Source organism: Rana temporaria, chromosome 6, assembly GCF_905171775.1.
Source record: "Rana temporaria chromosome 6, aRanTem1.1, whole genome shotgun sequence".
NCBI classification, from domain to species: Eukaryota; Metazoa; Chordata; class Amphibia; order Anura; family Ranidae; genus Rana; species Rana temporaria.
In genome coordinates this window covers 4,025,666-4,044,652 of record NC_053494.1, presented here as the reverse complement: position 1 = coordinate 4,044,652, position 18,987 = coordinate 4,025,666, and the positions used below count along the sequence as shown (strand labels likewise).

General features: G+C 45.1%; 1 protein-coding gene across 1 annotated transcript in view; it reads left to right on the top strand.

Moving 5' to 3' along the window:
* Window positions 1-247: 247 nt before the first annotated feature.
* Window positions 248-18,987, top strand: part of LOC120942833 — a 60,537-nt gene continuing 41,797 nt past the window's right edge. Inside the window, exons 1-6 of the mRNA XM_040355758.1 lie at window positions 248-422; window positions 3,361-3,629; window positions 5,626-5,811; window positions 10,042-10,112; window positions 13,768-14,146; window positions 17,836-18,012. Coding sequence (XP_040211692.1) covers window positions 388-422; window positions 3,361-3,629; window positions 5,626-5,811; window positions 10,042-10,112; window positions 13,768-14,146; window positions 17,836-18,012 — 1,117 coding nt within the window. The 5' untranslated portion in view covers window positions 248-387. The remainder of the gene's footprint in view (window positions 423-3,360; window positions 3,630-5,625; window positions 5,812-10,041; window positions 10,113-13,767; window positions 14,147-17,835; window positions 18,013-18,987) is intronic.

The window sequence follows — 18,987 nt, the reverse complement described above, 5'->3', positions numbered from 1 at the left end:
GAAGAAGAAGAAGAAGAAGAAGAAGAAGAAGAAGAAGAAGAAGAAGAAGAAGAAGAAGAAGAAGAAGAAGAAGAAGAAGAAGAAGAAGAAGAAGAAGAAGAAGAAGAAGAAGAAGAAGAAGAAGAAGAAGAAGAAGAAGAAGAAGAAGAATATAATGATACAATTCTATAATAATACAATAATATAATGAGGGTGTTCGCCTTCATTGCAGTGTCAGTGAGCAGTGAGATTTGTCGTACTGACACTCCTATGGGGGAGGGGCAGACACGACGCAGAATTTCAAAGTAAAGTAAAAGTGAAAGTAATTGTAGGAAGAGATCTGTACAGAGGACAGAACAATACAGAGAGGAGACGGACAGACTGACGGACCCCCCACACCACACAGAGATGAGTTGGATTCCCTGGCCACAGAGTAGTAAAAGGTAACATTGTATCTCCTATCTGTATTACTGTATATAGAGGGGGAGGGGGAGAGGACTCTGCTCAGGCCTGTGCACACTGTCAGTCTGAATTTCCTGTATTGCCAACAACTCCGACTAAAGGCCAACAAATTTTACTGCCGCCCCCCAGAATAGAGACCCCCCCCCCCCCGGAAAAGAAACATCAGACACTCCTATGAACTCCTCCGTCCTGGTAAATGTGGGGTTCCTCCGGCTGGGTGCTGATTGGTTCTATTTATTGTCGATCATTCCCCGGGAGAGGAGCTCCGGCAGATTGCTGAATGTATAAGGAGTAATGATTCTCCCCGGGAGAGTCCCGATTATTGTTATATGAGGGGGGGAGGGGAGATTTACTAGAACTGGAGAGTGTAACATCGGGTGCAGCTCTTCATAGAAACCAATCAGCTTTCAGGTTTTATTGTCAGAACTTCATTGAACAAGCTGAAGTTCAAAGCTGATTGGCTCCAGTCACACTAATGCTTTTTTTGGTGCATTTTGCAGAAATGCAGGGAAATGTTTGAACATGGTTTCCTATGGAACGCGTTCACATCTTGCATTTTGCAGTGCTTGCTGCGTTTTTCGACTCACGTTTTTACTGCGATTTGCGTTTTGCATTTTTTTTTTATAATTTTTTTTTTAGCTGGCAATTTTTATTTTCTTTTACATTTCCTTTAACATTCAACTATAAACAGGTAAACAAAAAAAACCCTGCAAACCGCAAATCGCGGCAAAATCGCGGTAAAAACGCTCCATTCACACGTTCAATGCGTTTTTCGATGCATTTTGCAGAAATGCAGGGAAAATTCTTTAACATGGGTTCCTACGGAACGCGTTCACATCAATGCTTTTTTGGGCCTCTGTAGAAGAATACGTATCGGTCTAAACTGAGGATTTTTTTTTTATTTTTATATATTTTTGGGGAAATTTTATTATAGCAACAAGTAAAAAATATTGAATTTTTTTTCAAAATTGTTGCCTTATTTTTGTTTATAGCGCAAAAAATAAAAACCGCAGAGATGATCAAATACCACCAAAAGAAAGCTCTATTTGTGAGAAAAAAAGGACGCCAATTTTGTTTGGGGGCCACGTCGCACGACCGCACAATTGTCAGTTAAAGCGACGCAGTGCCGAATCGCAAAAAGGGGCCTGGTCCTTTAGCTGCATTTTGGTCCGGGTCTTAAGTGGTTAAATGCGTGTTAGAGACTTCAAAGAGGTGTGAATTACTGGGCGTGCCGCAATGCATACTGGGAAATGTAGTTCTTACACGAATGAGCGCCGCAAACCAGGAAGTGAATGAGAGAACAGAAACTAGAACGCCGGAGGTGATATAGATGAAGGAATTTAATAGGTATTTGCTCGTTTTTTTTAACAGAATCATTACACTATTCTGTCTGTCTACCTTGCAGACATTAATTTTAGGCAAAAAACATGCGGCGGTCGAATTCCCTCGGGGAGCGATCCGGGACGACGGCGCGGCTATTCGTTTCTAGCCGCTTCGTCGCGATCGCTCCCCGGAGCTGAAGAATGGGGAGAGGCGTATGTAAACACGGCTTCCCCGTGCTTCACTGTGGCGGCGCATCGATTGAGTGATCCCTTTTATAGGGAGACTCGATCGATGACGTCAGACCTACAGCCACACCCCCCTACAGTTGTAAACACACACTAAGTGAACACTAACTCCTACAGCGCCCCCATGTGGTTAACTCCCAAACTGCAACTGTCATTTTCACAATAAACAATGCAATTTAAATGTATTTTATTGCTGTGAAAATGACAATGGTCCCAAAAATGTGTCAAAATTGTCCAAAGTGTCCGCCGTAATGTCGCAGTCACGAAAAAAAATCGCTGATCGCCGCCATTAGTAGTAAAAAAAAAAATATATATATAAAAACGCAATAAAACTATCCCCTATTTTGTAAACGCTATAAATTTTGCGCAAACCAATCGATATACGCCTATTGCAATTTTTTTTACCAAAAATAGGTAGAAGAATACGTATCGGCCTAAACTGAGGAAAAAAAAAATTATATATGTTTTTGGGGGATATTTATTATAGCAAAAAGTAAAAAATACCACCAAAAGAAATCTCTATTTGTGGGAAAAAAGGACGCCAATTTTGTTTGGGAGCCACGTCGCATGACCACGCAATTGGATGTTAAAGCGACGCAGTGCCGAATCGCAAAACCTGGCCTGGGCATTTAGCTGCCTAAAGGTCCGGGGCTTAAGTGGTTAAGTTTAGCTTGCAAAAAAATAATAAAATTATGCCCAGAACCCCGCTTTAAAGCAGCAATGAGCAGCGTCTATGTAAATAGCAGAAGAGCATATTGTGTTCTTAATTATATAATACATCAGAGTCAATATTACAATTCATTTTGTGATGGAAAAATCAATACTAGAACTGCTGTCCAGCAACTCTGGTGTCCCACCAGGACTATAACTGTGTATTTCTTGTATGTAAGCACACCTCCCAACATTTTGAGATGGGAACGAGGGACACCTACTAACAAACGTATGTAGCCATAGGACACGCCCCCTGTCACACCCCTTAAAGCAGAATTAACCAAAAAAAAAAAATGTTCATTAAATCCACAAGTGCTTTTTTTTACCACTACTATTCCTTTATATTGGCTTTTAAAATTTACAAATGTAGCCATTTAGAAATCGGATGAAAAGTTTAGCTCTGGGAAACACTTTTTGAAAGATAAAAAGTGCATTTTATACACAGCTATATAGATCAGACCAACATGAGGGACAAATGAGGAGGACAGAGGGACATTGCTCCAAATCAGGGACAGTCCCTCGAAATCAGGGACAGTTGGGAGCTATGTGTATGTCCTCTATTTTGCTTTCTATGGTTTGTACCCACTGTGTATTCTGGAAAATGTTCTGTCAATGATAATAAAATACATTTACTATACAGCAAGAAGAAGCATGTGGTTGGGATCACCACCAGGGCGTCTGAGAATTGCTTCCGATGGTTAGAGGACTTCATCACGAGGGAATATCCAGATCACATTGATGTGATACATCTTCCCATCACCAACAACAACAGAAGTGACTGGATGGAGATCGCGAGAGCGTGTTCTGCTGTCATTCTCTATCACACCAAACACCAGGGACGGGTTAATATCACCGATGTGGAGGGAGCTTTATATGAAGAAGAACTTCACTATTTGAATAATATTCTGGGTAAGGGAAGCATCTTGTTCAAAGTTGGCTAATTTCCTAAGAAAAAACATGGAGGCTGCCACCACTGACTGCTTATTCTCTAAATTCTAGACATCCCCGAGTATTTTCCATCACTGACCCAAAACACATTCTCAGATAAGGAGGTCTGCCTTTGCCCTGATTATCCTATGTACTTTATTTGGCCAGTGCCCATTGTTCCTTCTTCTTCTCCTTCTCTTCCCTTCCATCCCCGGTCCCTTTTCTTTCCCTCCTCATCCATTCCCATCTCTTATCTCTAATTCTCTCCCATCTCCTCCTTTCATCTCTTGCCCTCCTCCCTCCCTCGTCTTCTTCTAGGTTTTTAATTGGGGTTGGGTCTGTTTTGGTCAGTCTCCTCCTCTCTTTTCTTCTCTCCAGTCTTCCTCTCTTCTCACTTCCGTTCATATCACCTTCTTTCATCTCTCACAATTTTTTACCATCCTCTCGTCTCCTTTCTTCTTCTCCTCTAATCAAAAACACTTCAGCTAGTCAGGGGTCAATCGTCAACTGGGGTAGAAGGGTGACAGCACAAGACATAAGGTCTAGGTAGGAGAAGGAAGTATTGATTCTGGTGAGGGTAAGGCCGCGTACACACGGTCGGTCCATCCGATGAGAATGGTCCGACGGTTCACCGCTGAAGTGGCGTGATGGTCTGATGTGTGTACACACCATCAGTTCAAAAACCGATCGGGTCAGAACGCGGTGACGTAAAACACACGACGTGCTGAAAAAAACTGAAAAAAGTTCAATGCTTCCAAGCATGCGTCGACTTGATTCTGAGCATGCGCGGGTTTTGAACCGATGCTTTTGTGTACCAACCATCGGTTTTGACCTATCGGTCAGCCGTCCATCGGTTCAATTTTGAAGCAAGTTCTCTAATTTTTGTCTGAAGGACAACAGACCGATGGGCCGTACACACGGTCGGTGGGACCGATGAAACTGAACTTCAGTCCGTTTTTATCAGTTTGGACCGGTCGTGTGTACGTGGCCTTAGGCCTCGTACACACGACCGGACATGTCCGCTGAAACTGGTCCGCGGACCAGTTTCAGAGGACAGATCCGATCGTGTGTACAGGCTAGCGGACAGATTTCCAGCGGACAAAAGTTTCTTAGCATGCTAACAAACTTGTCAGCTGGAGAGCTGTCCGTCGGACATGTCCGCTGGTCAGTACGTCTAACCAGCGGACTGAAATCCCGCGTATGCGTCGAATTGAATCGACGCATGCGTGGAAGCATTGAACTCGCGCGATATTGAACGTCGGTGTCGTCTACGTCACTGCGTTCTCTGTCCGCGCGGATTTCGGTTTGATGGTGTGTACAGCCATTAGACCGAAATCTCCGAGCGGACATGTCCGATGAAAACGGTCCGTGGACTGTTTTCATCGGACATGTTATGTGGTGTGTACGAGGCCTTATCCCGCGTACACAGCATCACTTTATGCGATGAAAAAAAATGACGTTTTTAAAAACGTCACTTTAATTGACCGTGTGTGGGGGAAAACGTCGTTTTATGTCTTGTAAAAAACGACCAAAAAAAATTGAAGCATGCTTCAATTTTATGTGTCGTTTTTCAAAAGTGCACTTTTTACTTCACAGAAATTGACCGTGTGTAGCAAAAAACGTCGTTTTCTAAGACGTTTTTTCATCCACGCATGCCCAGAAGCTACTTATGAAGCAAGCTTCAATGGTAAAACGTGGTGGAACGTAACCTCACTTTGCTAGAACATTGTGAGAAAAACGATGGTGTGTAGGCAACTTCGTCTTTGAAAATTGAAGTTTCAAAAACGTCATTTTTTACTTCACAGAAAGTGTCGTTTTTTTTCATCACATAAAGTGATGGTGTGTATGCAGCATTAGAGTTCAGTTATAGGATTAGATAAGAAATAGAGATAGATCTGATGTCCAGGATATTTCTGGACTTTGTTGTGTTCAGCACTGAAATTCTGGACTAACATTCTCTTGTGCTGTGTTCCTCTAGGCAGAGAGAAGGTGGTGGTCTTGTTGGATGATATGAATGATATCAGTGAAGAAGAGAGACAGAGAATCCTGAGGACACAGATATCCCTGGACCTTCTGTCCTCTCATCTCATCCTTATTCCTGAAAAAAACAAATCTGAAACCGTAAGAAGGAAACTAACAGAATTTCGTACAGCTCTTTCAGAAGGTAAAATGTATATTTCAGTGTGCTGAACAAATAATGGAGCTGACTAATGAAAACTAGAGATATCTTCACATGGTTGTTTTGTCCAGCTCCATAATGGCAGAGATTTTCTAGTCGGAATATTTATTTTTATAAGTGCTAAAAATTCCAGGTTGTCCAGTGGGGATGAGCTAAGGGTTCAGTCTGAGGACAAGTGGCAGTGACGTCATTGACCATGAGTGAGTGAAAAACTTATATAGCGCTGCACATGCGAACTGAATCGCCTCTGGGCGCTTGTTTGTCCATTTCTCCTTTGAACTCAAAAGAGATGGGTTTTGATCTTTCTCCTAAAGGCCAAGTGGTTCTCCTCCAACCGAATGGAGGTTGGTAAAGCGTTCCAAAGTTGAGGGCCCTGGACAGCAAATCTTCTTTCTCCTTTGGACTTGTATCTGGCTTTGGGTATTTGGAGTAGATTTTGATAATGTCTATGTCTGGCCAATGACATCACCTGGTAGATCCTGCCGTCTTTTATATAAAAGTTCTCATTCAACGCGTGGTCGGGGTCATCTGCGCCCGTGCTAATTAGACATGTGAATTTGTTTTCGTCCAAATTTTGGGGATTTTCGCGTTCGTTTTAACAAACGATAACGAATGTGCAGAGTCCGAAATCCGAAAGATCCGACATAGTGTGCACATGTCTAGTGCTAATGGATGCGGAGTGCGCTTATCGATGCCCTGGACCAGACAGAGACTGTGGTCATGTGAAAAGTCTAAAGCCTCTTACACACGACCGGTTTTCCCGGCAGGAAAACTGCCAGGAGAGCTTTTGGCTGGGAAAACCGGACGTGTGTATGCTTCCTCGCAGTTTTCCCGTCAGGAAAACAGCTGGGAATCCCATCGGGAAAATAGAGAACCTCTCTATTTTCCCATCTGGGATTCTCTGCGTTTTTTTCACGCCAGATCTACTATTTTCCTATGGGAAACACTGTGAGGCAGTGCCGATGGAGCATACACACGGCCGGGATTCCCGGCCAAAGCTCCATGGCAGTTTTCCTCGGCTTTCTCCTTGGTTTTCTCGGCTGACATTTTACCGCCGAGAAAACCGAGCGTGTGTACAGGGCTTTACATTAAGGCAGTTCCCCAACTGGAGATAAGCCTTCACTGTGTGCAGTAAAAATGCAGAGTTCCTCTGAAAAGTGCTGTCCTATAACTGTAATTGATGTACGTTGTATTGTGGCGTGAACTTGTGTTTGGTTACTCTTAACAACCACATTCCTCTTCCTCTGTGTCTTGCTGAATTAACCCTTTTGTAACAGTTTTACTTCATACCCCGTAGTGCATTTACAGACCCGGGTTCCATTGATACACCAGAACCAACGCGCACCCCTTTGGAATAACTTCATACCAGGCTCAGAACGATTGATGTAACTTTACTGGAGAAATGTGATATAACAGTTCAACATGAACAACATCCTTTCCCTAAAGGGGCTAAGAATATGCATCAAACATACTAGGGGAGATACAACTGGGGGAATCAATGGTGGAGAAGGATCAGTGCAGGAAATAAACATCAAGTAGTTAGGAGGCAGACTACCTCCCCTGTGTATCTATCACTCTCAGTGTCATCATGGGGCCCCCAATTTCGGGGCAGCATGGGCTCAAGGACCAGCTGCTTTGGGGAAAGTGCAGGGGCCCCCATGCATCTGGGGCCCCTGGGCAGTGCCCAGGTGTGCCCTCTCATTAAGACAGCCCTGCCTCCTGTTCATTCTAAGCCCACACAGTATCACCACTTCCACTCCACCACAGCATCTGCCCTCTTAAAGGGTCCAACTCCTGCCTTACCACCTACTATTCCTAATGTCTGGGCCATCGAACACCCAATTCCCACCCCCAAAATTGGTTGTCTATCTCATCCAACAGTAGTCGTAACTCCCACCTTCTCATCCCAATTCCCCTGATTCCACAAGTCAGCCCCCCTCTTTCATGTGCCCTCTGGAATGCCCGCTCAGTCTTCAACAAACTGGCTTCTGTCAATAACTTTTTCCTCTCCCAAACCCCTAATCTATTTGCTATTATTGAAACCTGAAACTACCTGTCCAGCTGCCATGTTCCACGGTGGCCTCCTCTGGACTCACTCACCAGACTCAGTGGACGAAAAAGAGGTGGCGTTGGACTTCTTCTCTCCCGACAATGCACCTTCCAGGTTCTTCCAACACCTCCCCCTCTTTCCCCCTGCTCTTTCGAAAATACACTGCATTTGTCTTTTTTCTCAAGCTTATCTGAGGGTCGCAGTCATTTATTGGCCTCCTGGACCAGTGTCACACTTTTTGGATGACTTCTCTGCATGGCTAAGGTGACTTTAACATTCCCAATCAATGTTAATACTGCAACCACTTCTCAACTACTCAACCTCACCTCCTCTTTTAACCTAACACAGTAGACACAAACCACCACTTACTCCAACGGCAATACTCGTATTCTCCCATCGCTGCACTCCCTGCAACCTCTCTAACATGATCACAACTAGGGATGAGCCCGATGTTCGAGTCAAACGTAAGTTCCCTGAATAGCAAACAATTTGGGTTGTTCGTGGCAAATTTGAAAGCCACGGAACATCCTGTAAAAAGTCTATGGGAGAAATCTAAAGTGCTAATTGTAAAGGTTAATATGCAAGTTATTGCCATAAAAAGTGTTTGGGGACCCGGGTCCTGCCCCAGGGGACATGTATCAATGCAAAAAACTTTTTAAAAATGGCAGTTTTTTTTTCGGAAGCAGTGATTTTAATAATGCTTAAAGTGAAACAATAAAATTCAAATATTCCTTTAAATTTCCTACTTGATGGGTGTCTGTAGTATGCCTGTAAAGTAGCACATGTTTCCCATGCTTAGAACAGTCCCTGCACAAAAAGACATTTTTAAATGAAAAAAAGTATGCTAATTTAAAACTACTCACGGCTATAATGAATTGTCGGCTCCTGGCAATACAGATAAAAGTCATTGAAAAAAAACGGCACGGGTTTCCTCCAGTCCATTACCAGGCCCTTCAGGTCTGGTATGGATTTTAAGGGGAACCCTGCACCAAAATTTAAGAAAAATATTGTGGGGTTCCCCCAAAAATCCATACCAGACCCTTATCCGAGCACACAACCTGGCAGGCCACAGGAAAAGAGGAGGCACGAGAGAGCGCCCCCCCCCTCCTGAACCGTACCAGTCCACATGCCCTCAACATGGGGAGGATGCCTTGGGATCTGGACCCCAAAGCACCATGTCCCCATGTTGATGGGGACAAGGGCCTCATCCCCACAACCCCTGCCCGGTGGTTGTGGGGATCTGCGGGCGGGGGGCTTATCAGAATCTGGAAGCCCCCTTTAACAAAAGGGACCCCCAGATCCCGGCCCCCCATGTGAATTCCGTAACGGGGTACATTGTACTCCTACCATTTCACAAAAAAAGTGTCAAAACGGTAAAAAACACAAGTCACAGCTTGGGACAAGGTCTTTATTAAAAAAAAAAAAAAACAGCGATGTCCATCCATTCTTGACCTGGGATACGGAAAAACACGCCGCCACAATCTGATTTTGCCTCCATGGGAGGCGTCCGCCGATTGACGCTACATCCGCCATGACAGCTCTTTCAATAGCTGAGGGCGGGCCACCCGCCCTGTGCGCAGGTGACCTTGCCCCCTCTGACCACAATGGGGGTTTCCGGCGGTTTTCCTGTGGTGTCACGGGTGACCCTGTCCCCCTCTGACGCCCCAGTAGTCCTGTGACCGCTCTAGAGCCTTCACGTTCCTATGTTCCCTTGTATTCATGTTGACTTTTGATGTTATTAACCACTTTCATTGTTTTATTTTTCAATACATTTTGTATAACTTTTTCATACTTTATTTTGACGTATTGTCTTTTTGGCCATTAAAGTCCCGTAAGGGGGAGTTCTCTCCATGTTCTAGATTTATTGGAATGTAGGCCCATTCCATTGTTCAACCATACCACTTCCTTCCTTGATAACATTTTGATCAATGGTGTCCAGCTTTTTTAAGATAGAGAGGCGATTTTCAGCTGCAACCCTAGGGGTAGACGGAAAAGTCCGAGCTGTGAGTAGACACAGTTATATCCATTGTAGCTCAGTAGCATGTTGATTGGGGTGTAAAAGCAGGTTATAGAGTATTAGCTTTAACAATACAGAACATTGTCCAGTATTTGTTGTTTGTTGAGTAGGTCATGTTATTGATAGCTTTGTGTTTTATCCACATTAGGTGTGAAGACATCTCAGAAGAAGGAGAGCCCTGGATTATTTTCTTCTCTATCTTCAATTTTCTCCAGATCTGTATGTATGAGACTTCACCATTCACCGTTTACTAATCCCTCGAGGGGCGGGCATAGTCCTAAACTACTGCAAACACTTAACTCATAAGGGCTCCTCACACTTGCCCAATCAAAGTGCTAGCTATTGGCAGAACATGAACCGATTGGAGACTTCAAAACCCGTCCCGTCCCCCCCAGTCTCTAAGGAGGAGACAAGCTCCAGGATTTACTAATCCTGTTTCCTCCCTATGTGACACGCATTCTGGAACCCCTCCCCCTGTATGGATAAGAATCCCGGGTGCCACCAGTCTCTTTCTACAATGCAATGTGGCTCTGTCCTGTCACAGCATGTATTGTAGAAATGCACTAAATATGTTTGTTTTTTCACACATTACATTTTTAGGAAAAAAAAACACTTTCTTGTCGCTCCATGAGTTGAATTGAGGGGTATGGATTTTTGCTCCACAATTGGAAACAAACAATAATCCGTACACAGGGCTCAAGTCCTGCGGGAACGCGTGGGAACAGAGTTCCTGCACTTTTTTCACAGCAGGAACGCAGTTCCCTTTGCAGGACTAGAGCAGCCGAGCCGCCCGAGCCAATCCTTCACTAAGCGGCGATGCCCAGCTCGAGTCACTGTCAGGGGCAGGCGAACCTTAGTAATCCTTTATGTTACTGGCCGCTTCCTGTATATGGATTCATCGGGTAGTGTGCGGGTATTCCGTCACTTCCTCGATGCCGCAATGTCTCCTGGGAGCTTTTGTCATTGTTTCCAGGAGACATTGCGGAGGTCTGCTGCGAGTTATCGCGGGATTTAGAAAGAACATGCGGTTTAGTAATTATGCATATGAGCGTATCATTTTTTATTTTTTTGGTGGGGGAGTGGATCTTGGGTGGGAGTTCCCACACTTTTTTCCCCAGGACTTGACCCCTGTCCGTACACAATATACAACATGGCAGAGTTTACACATACGATATGCAAGCAATGAGGGGGTAAAGTTTGTAACTTGTATTCAACATAATAATCCACCACACAGGCAAATAGTATGTTGTGGAGGAATTTTAAGCCCATGTAATCACAGCGGTCTTTTTCTGTTCCCATACTATGGAGCTAAAAGATATGGGGTGTTTGAGGGACTGGATAGGGTTTTGATGATGACCTATATGGAGGAAGCTCTGCCCTAAAAGTAGACAGAAGGAAATAACTAGTCACCAGTATTTCCCGGGGTCTCTGTGCAGCTTATCCTTTCCCCATTATTGATTGGACAAAAAAAACAGATAAGACAACAAACATGGCATGTTAAAGCTGAATTCCAGGAATCCAGCCACTTTGTAAAAAGTGAAGGCACACGATGAGTTAAATGAACACTAAAGGCAGAATTTTTTAAATAACAAACATGTTATACTTACCTCCGCTGTGCAGTTCGTTTTGCACGGAGTGGCCCCGAATCCTGTCTTCTGGGGTGCCTCGGCGGCTGTCTCGGCTCCTCCTCGCAAAAGCTTTCCACGTTCATGCGAGCTCCCTCGCAAGGTGGAAAGCTTTTGCGAGCGCGCTGGCATAGCCGCTGACTGTATCACTCGGGCCCGCCCCCCGGCGCGCCGCATCATCCGATGTGATTGACAGCAGCGCCAGCCAATGGCTGCGCTGCTATTAATCCGCCCTGCCTAGCCAATCAACGTCCAGGCTGGGAACCGAACAAGATGACAAGCACGCGCCCCGGACTTTCGAACAGTGCGGTAAGTTAAACGGGGGCTCGGGTGGGGGATTTGGGGCTTTGCCTTTACAACCCCTTTAAGTCCAATGAGGCACAGGACATATCCCGGATGTCTTCTGGACATCTCTTGAAAGACACTACAGGATCTGAGAGAAGAGAAGCAGACACACAGCAGCTCTGCCCATCCTTCCCCTATGGTGCCCATTCACAGAAGCCTTTGTATTTTGCAAATCTGTTCTCATAATATCAAGGTTTCTGTGACTGCGAAGGAGGCGGGAAGGGGCAGGCATAGCAGCTTCAGCAACTCTATAGTTGAAGATGCAGAGATCCAAAGAATGCATCTTCGTCTTCCTGGAGTACTATGAACCTGTTAGCTATGTATAATAGAGATAAGTCCAGAAGATGTCCTGCGCCTCCTTGGACATAATTCATAGTGTGCCTTTACTTTTTACAAAGTAGCTGAAATTCCAGAATTCAGCTTTAATACTAAGTACTGAGACCATGCACTTGAAATTCTTGAGTTTCATCCCTCACTCTTGTTGCCCAATCCATAATTATTTTCTGAATTTAACTTACAAATAGGGATGAGCTTTATGTTCGGGACATCGAACATTGGCCTGATATGGAATTTGGGGGGACCCCCACACATTTTTTTTTTAAATTTTGGTTCAAGGTTTCCCTTAATATTCATACCAGACCCAAAGGGCCTGGTAATGGACTGGGGGGGGGGGACCCATGTGTTTTTTTTCTTCAATTACCTTTATCTGTATTGCCGGGACCCGACAATTCATTTTAGCTGCGAGTAGTTTTAAATTACTTTTTTTCCTTTAGAAATTACATTTTGTGCAGGGACTGTTCTAAACACGGGAAACATGCGCTACTTCACAGACATACTATAGACACCCTCCAGGTACAAAATTTAAAGGAATATTTCACTTTTATTTATTTTTATTTCACTTTAAGCATTATTAAAATCACTGCTCCCGAAAAAACTGCCGTTTTTAAAACTTTTTTTTTGCATTGATACATGTCCCCTGGGGTAGGACCCGGGTACCCAAACACTTTTTAGGACAATAACTTGCATATTAACCTTTAAAATTCACACTTTTGATTTTTCACATTCTGGTCCCCAAGACTTTAACAGTCTTCAGGTGTTCGAACACATTTTTTGCCTGTTCGCATGTTCTGCTGCAAACCGAACCTGGGGGGTGGGGGTATTCGGCTCATCCCTACTTACAAATATGTTTCCCTACCACACTTGTCACTTACTCAATAGTGAGCTTGCTCATATACATATACAACATGCCTTTCATCACTTGAAAATGTTTTATTCTTTATATTTAAAAACCTCTTTTCAATAAAACATTATACACATAAAATAGAAGACAAATGGTCACTCTCAACCCTAGTGAAAGAGGGAGCATGTAGTAAGTTAGTGAGGGTTGGCTTCGTGGTCACTTTCACCATCAAGATGTGATGGAGGATCGATGCCAGAAGCTGCGCAAGCCAACATGAATAGATCCACATGACAGCGGGGAACATAGCAAATTATGTCAAATGGCTGGAGAAGATTAGGGGGAGTGGCTACATGTTTCGAACCCTCTGGCTTCTTTGTCAAGCCACAACTTGACGGTGAAGGTGAACAGTGAAGGAGACTTCAAAGCTGAGCCTCACAATCTTACTACATACTCCCTAATCTTTTAGAATGGTGAGTGACCATATGTCTTCTATTTTATTAGATGCGCTAATAATTCAGTGTTTAGCTTTATACCCCTTTTGGTGTGTTTGTTATATTACTTTTTGAGTTCAGGTCCACTTTATGCTGTAGGACAATAAAGTCATAATGCTGCTTTCACACTGAAATCATTTATTCTTCGAGCCGATAGTAAGAGGATAATTTAATATATGTATCCATTTATACTATTCAGATATTAACAACTATTTTTTATTTTTTTTATTAAGTCAGGTGATACTGGGAATAGTGACTCCAAAAACAATAGTAAAGGGGATCGTGCATGGTATTACCCTGATTTCACATCTGGTAAATCATTATCATCGTTGAGTCAGTCACCACCTCCTCCATACCAGATCGGCATCTTCTCCAGGTCGGCAGAAAGTAACTACAATTGGCTTGTCAACATTCTGAAAGTAGATGATCCCAGGAGACTGCTTGACATCAAATCCGTCTACATAACTAATGATTATGAAACGTTCCGCTCAGGACTGGAAACCTGCCAGTTTGCCATTCTGTATCACACGAAAAAGCAAGGACAACTCAACATCACCAACGTCGCAGATTCCTTGTATGATGAAGAGCTCCAGGACATGTCAAAGGACCTCGGTGAGTGCTCGTTATTCTAGCAAATATTTTAGTGTGTTTTCACTAGGGTTGTCCCGATACCACTTTTTTAGGACTAAGTACAATTACTGATATTTTTTTCATGTACTCGCCGATACCGATTACGATACTTTTTTAAAAAAATGTGTCCATGTAGCCTTGTGTCCCCAAATGCAGCCATGTCCCCAAATGCAGCCTTGTGTCCCCAAATGCTGCCATGTCCCCAAATGCAGCCTTGTGTCCCCAAATGCAGCCATGTCCCCAAATGCAGCCTTGTGTCCCCAAAGAGAAAGCCAAGCCCCCACCCCCCCGCTGCCGCTGTCTAGTTGATCAGCACGCGGGGAACATAACAGCTTTCATTAGAATAGCTGTGTGTTCCCCGCCACGCGTCGTCATATATAGCCACTCCCCCTTGTCCGGGCACTTTGATAGACAGATCACCCATCCAATCCTGGGATGGGTGATCTGTGCCCAGGGGGGACTTGGCTTTCTCTTTGGGGACTAGACGACGGCAGCGGCATGCAGCTCTCCTCTTCTCCATTAGTGACATACCAGAGGACTGCTCTTCTCTGCTCTCCGCCCCCTCTCTGCCCACTCTCCGCCCCCAATCCGTCGGGACAACCCTAGTTTTCACCTTTGAGTCCGCCATGTCTGTCAAACCTTCAAGATCCACGGTTATTATAGCATAAAATTGCAAATTCTGAATTGTGCATGCTTCCATACTTGGTAATCTGTTACCTTTTGAAAAGAGGGAGAGATGAGGATGCTCTGGTGAGGCTGGATTATCTGGTCCTTAGTAGCTTCCTGGTTTCCTACTGCGTATGCATGAGTCACGCTGCGCGTCCTCACTGGTCCCTGCTGTCTTCTGGGACCTGTGTGTCTCCCAGAAGACAGCGGGGGAGGACAGAGTAGGCGCTGGAAGTGGCGTAGGTCACCGTGATCACAGCGGTAATCTATGCCAGGAAGTGGGAGCACATACCTGTATTACAGAGGTACCTGCTCCCCCCTCCTCCCTGAAAGGTGTCAAATGTGACAACGGAGTGGTGGAGGGGGGGGGTTCCAAAAGTGGAAGTTCCATTTTTGGGTGCAACTCCACTTTAATTTTTTTTAACATTTTAGAATGGGGTGCCTAAAGCCTCGTACACACAATAGGTTAACCAGAGGACAACGGTCTGAAGGAACCGATCGTGTGTGGGCCCCATAGGTTATTTATCCATAGGTTAAAAAAAAGCCAACTTGCTTTAAAGTTTAACCGATGGATTCCTAACCAATAGGTCAAAACCGATCGTTTGTAGGCAAAACCATCGGTTAAAAACCCGCGCATGCTCAGAGTCAAGTCGACACATGCTTGGAAGCATTGAACTTCATTTTTTTCAGCACGTCGTTGTGTTTTACGTCACCGCGTTCTGACACGATCGGTTATTTAACTGATGGTGTGTGGGCGCGACGGACCATCAGTCAGCTTCATCGGTTAACCTATGACAACGGTCCTTCAGACCGTTGTCCTCTGGTTAACCTATACGAGGCTTTAGAGATTGTGCGGAATTGTAAAGGGTGCCTTGACTGAAAAAAAGGTTGGGAAGCATTGGCTTAGTAAATGAGGGGAAGCTCTGCTGACTTACACCGCAATTTTTTTTTCCTTGCATGTGATTGGGTATTCTTTGCAAAGTGAAGCTTCCCCTCATTTCCTAAGCTCTGGAGCACCCGCAGAGTGCTCAGTCTATTTGCCTTTAGCAAATCAACCCCACTGCGTTCTGACCCCTGAAACGCGTTGGATGTTTGGCGTTTTTCCTGCTGTAAACAAATTTTCTTATTAAAAGATTTCCTGGATATTTGTTTGGCACCCTATTTTAGACTGCATACATGGAGATTGCAAACTATGGCTTACCCCCCTTCCCAATGGTGACCATTAATAATCTGAATAGCCACTAAAAATGTAATTCTGGTGACCCATCCCCACCTTTCTCGATTCTACCTTCTGTTATATTCCAGCCTTCTAAAAAATTCCTGGACTTATGAAAAGTCTCGACTGCGTCACTTTCGGTGCGGCTACCTCAGCAAAGAGCTGTTCGCAGGGATTTACTGCGCATTCGCAACTTCGCCGCTGCTTTATTGCGTGGACGCAATTTTCGGGTCCAGGAAAATTATAGACCCGAGCTGGTGGGCGGAGCGGCGATTTGTTTAAACTCATCATCGGCAGCACCGCCCCTAACACGCCTCTAGGCTGTTCTTTCTACGAATGCTTACCGAAGGAAAGTGGGAGATAGAGCAGTGCTTGGAGAGGAGGGGGCGACCCGTACACATTGCTATGCACGGGGCCCGCCCCCTTCTCTCCAAGCACTGCTCTATCTCCCACTTTCCTTCGGTAAGCATTAGTAGAAAGAACAGCCTAGGGGCGTGTTAGGGGCGGTGCTGCCGATGACGAGTTTAAACAAATCGCCGCTCCGCCCACCAGCTCAGGTCTATAATTTTTCTGGACCCGAAAATTGCATCCGCGCAATAAAGCAGCGGCGAAGTCGCGAATGAGAGGGGGGCGGGCCCCGTGCATAGCACTGTGTGCGGGCCGCTCCCCCTCTCCAAGCACTGCTCTATCTCCCACTTTCCTTCGGTACGCATTAGTGGAAAGAACAACCTAGGGGGTGTGTTAGAGCGTGGGCGGGGCTGGTGACTTTTAATAAGCACACTTACCTGTCCAGGTTGCCTGCGATGTCGGCCGCCCAAGGCTGATCCGTCGATCGTGGCAGGTCCTGGCGCCGCCATCCTTACTAAGGGAAACAGGCTTGCGGCTTCACTGCCTGTTTTCTTTCCTGCGCATGCGCAAGTCGCGAGGCTCTTTGTGAATGGGCGACTGACTTCTGGGAGACACACAGTTCCCAGAAGTCAGCGCGCCCCATTCCCCAGAAGACACCGCGACGGAGGACGAGACCGAGGAGCACCGCGGACAAGGAAGGGGCAGATTAGGAAGATCTGCCTAGGAACAGCCATTTCTGGTAAGTATAATTTTTTTTCTCATTTTTTTTTTTAGCCTTTTTGGCTTTTTTTTTTTTTTTAGGGTGGACCTCCGCTTTAAACAAATCACTGCTCCGCCCACCCGCTCGGGTCTATAATTTTTCTGGACCCCGAAAATTGAATGCGCGATAAAGCAGCGGTTAAGTCGCACATACACAGTAAGCCCCCATTCACACCTAGGCGTTTTGTCGCCTGTAGTGTGACGCCACTGCCGCCAGAGGGATGAAAACACATTGCCCTCTATGGACATGGTTCACATCTCCACGCCGAACGCCTGCCGCCTGCCGCCTGAAAAAAGGTCCCGGACCTTTTTTTCAGGCGGCTTTCGGTGTTCGGCATAGGAGATGGGAACCATCTCCATAGGGGGCACATCTAGGGGCACATCTAGGCGGACAATCGCCGCAAATCGCGGTACAAAACGCCGCTATTTGTCGCTATTTGTCGCCGCAATTCGCGGGACAAAACGCCGCGATTTTGTCCGCCTAGATGTGAATGGAGCCTAAAGCCCCGCGAACAGCTGTTTGCTGACGTAGCCACACCGGAAGTGACGCATTTCATAGGTTGAGATTTGTTTTATTACACCGGGGCATGAACTATGCCAGACCAGGCGTTCCATTTTGTTTAAAATTGCATTCTAATGACTTTGTTTGCTATAATGAAGTCTATTTTTTTCTCTATTCCAGGAAGAGAAAATGTGATTGTGGTAGCTGATGACTTGATGAGCAGCGAGCCTGAAGAAAAGGAACGGATACTGAGACACCAGCCCAGTATTCATGAATGTGCCGAGGATTTGTTCCTATTCACAGAACATGGGAAATGCTTAAGGAGTCTGCAGACAATACAAGAAATTATATGGAAACGTAAGTTTTCACATTATATCATTCATAGGCCCGGATTCACATACATTGGGGCATATTTATGCCGGCGTAGCGTATCTAATATACGCTATGCCGACGTGCGCTGGGTTCCCTCGGCGTAAGCCGGCGTAGGTGGAAGTGGGCGTGAGCCATGCTAATGAGGCGTGACCCCATGCAAATGATGGGCCGAGTGCCATACAAGTACTTAAAACGAACGACGCATGCACCGTCCCGTGGACGTATCCCAGTGCGCATGCTCAGAATCACGTCGGTATTACTCCCTAAGATACGACGGATCACTGCCTACGACGTGAACGTAACCTACGCCGAGCCCTATTTACGTACAATGTAAACGACGTAAAATACGACGGCTGTGTTCCCTGGTTCATACCTTTGCATGAGTTGCGCCTCATATATGGGGAATAACTTTACGCCGGACGTACGATTTACACAAACCGCGTATATTAGTTCTTATATACGTTCTTGAATCGGCGTATCTCCCTCATTTGCATATGTGCATAGCAAATCAATAGGAGCTGCAAATGCGCACAGCATAAATATGCGCCCACGATACGACGGCGTAGGCAAGTTACGTCGGTCGTAGGAAGCCTATTTTTAGGCGTATCTCAGATTGTGGGCACGGCACATAGATACGACGGCGCATAGTTACACTTACGCGCCGTATTTCGAGATACGTCGGCGTAAGTGCTTTGTGAATCCGGGCCATAGTGTCTATATACAGTGTCCTCCATCCTACTACCAGAATATCCCATCTACTCTACTCTATGATAATGGAAACAATAGGGATGGATGCAGCATTTTCAGCAGGAGTAATTACAATGCAAGGTTTACAATTTTGCGTTCTTGAAAATTTTGACAAAATTAGACCCAATTAGTCATACACATTTGGTTTGAAAATAAAAACAACTTTTGCATGTTGCTTTATAAATTGTTCTTTATATTTTGGGGTTATGTTTA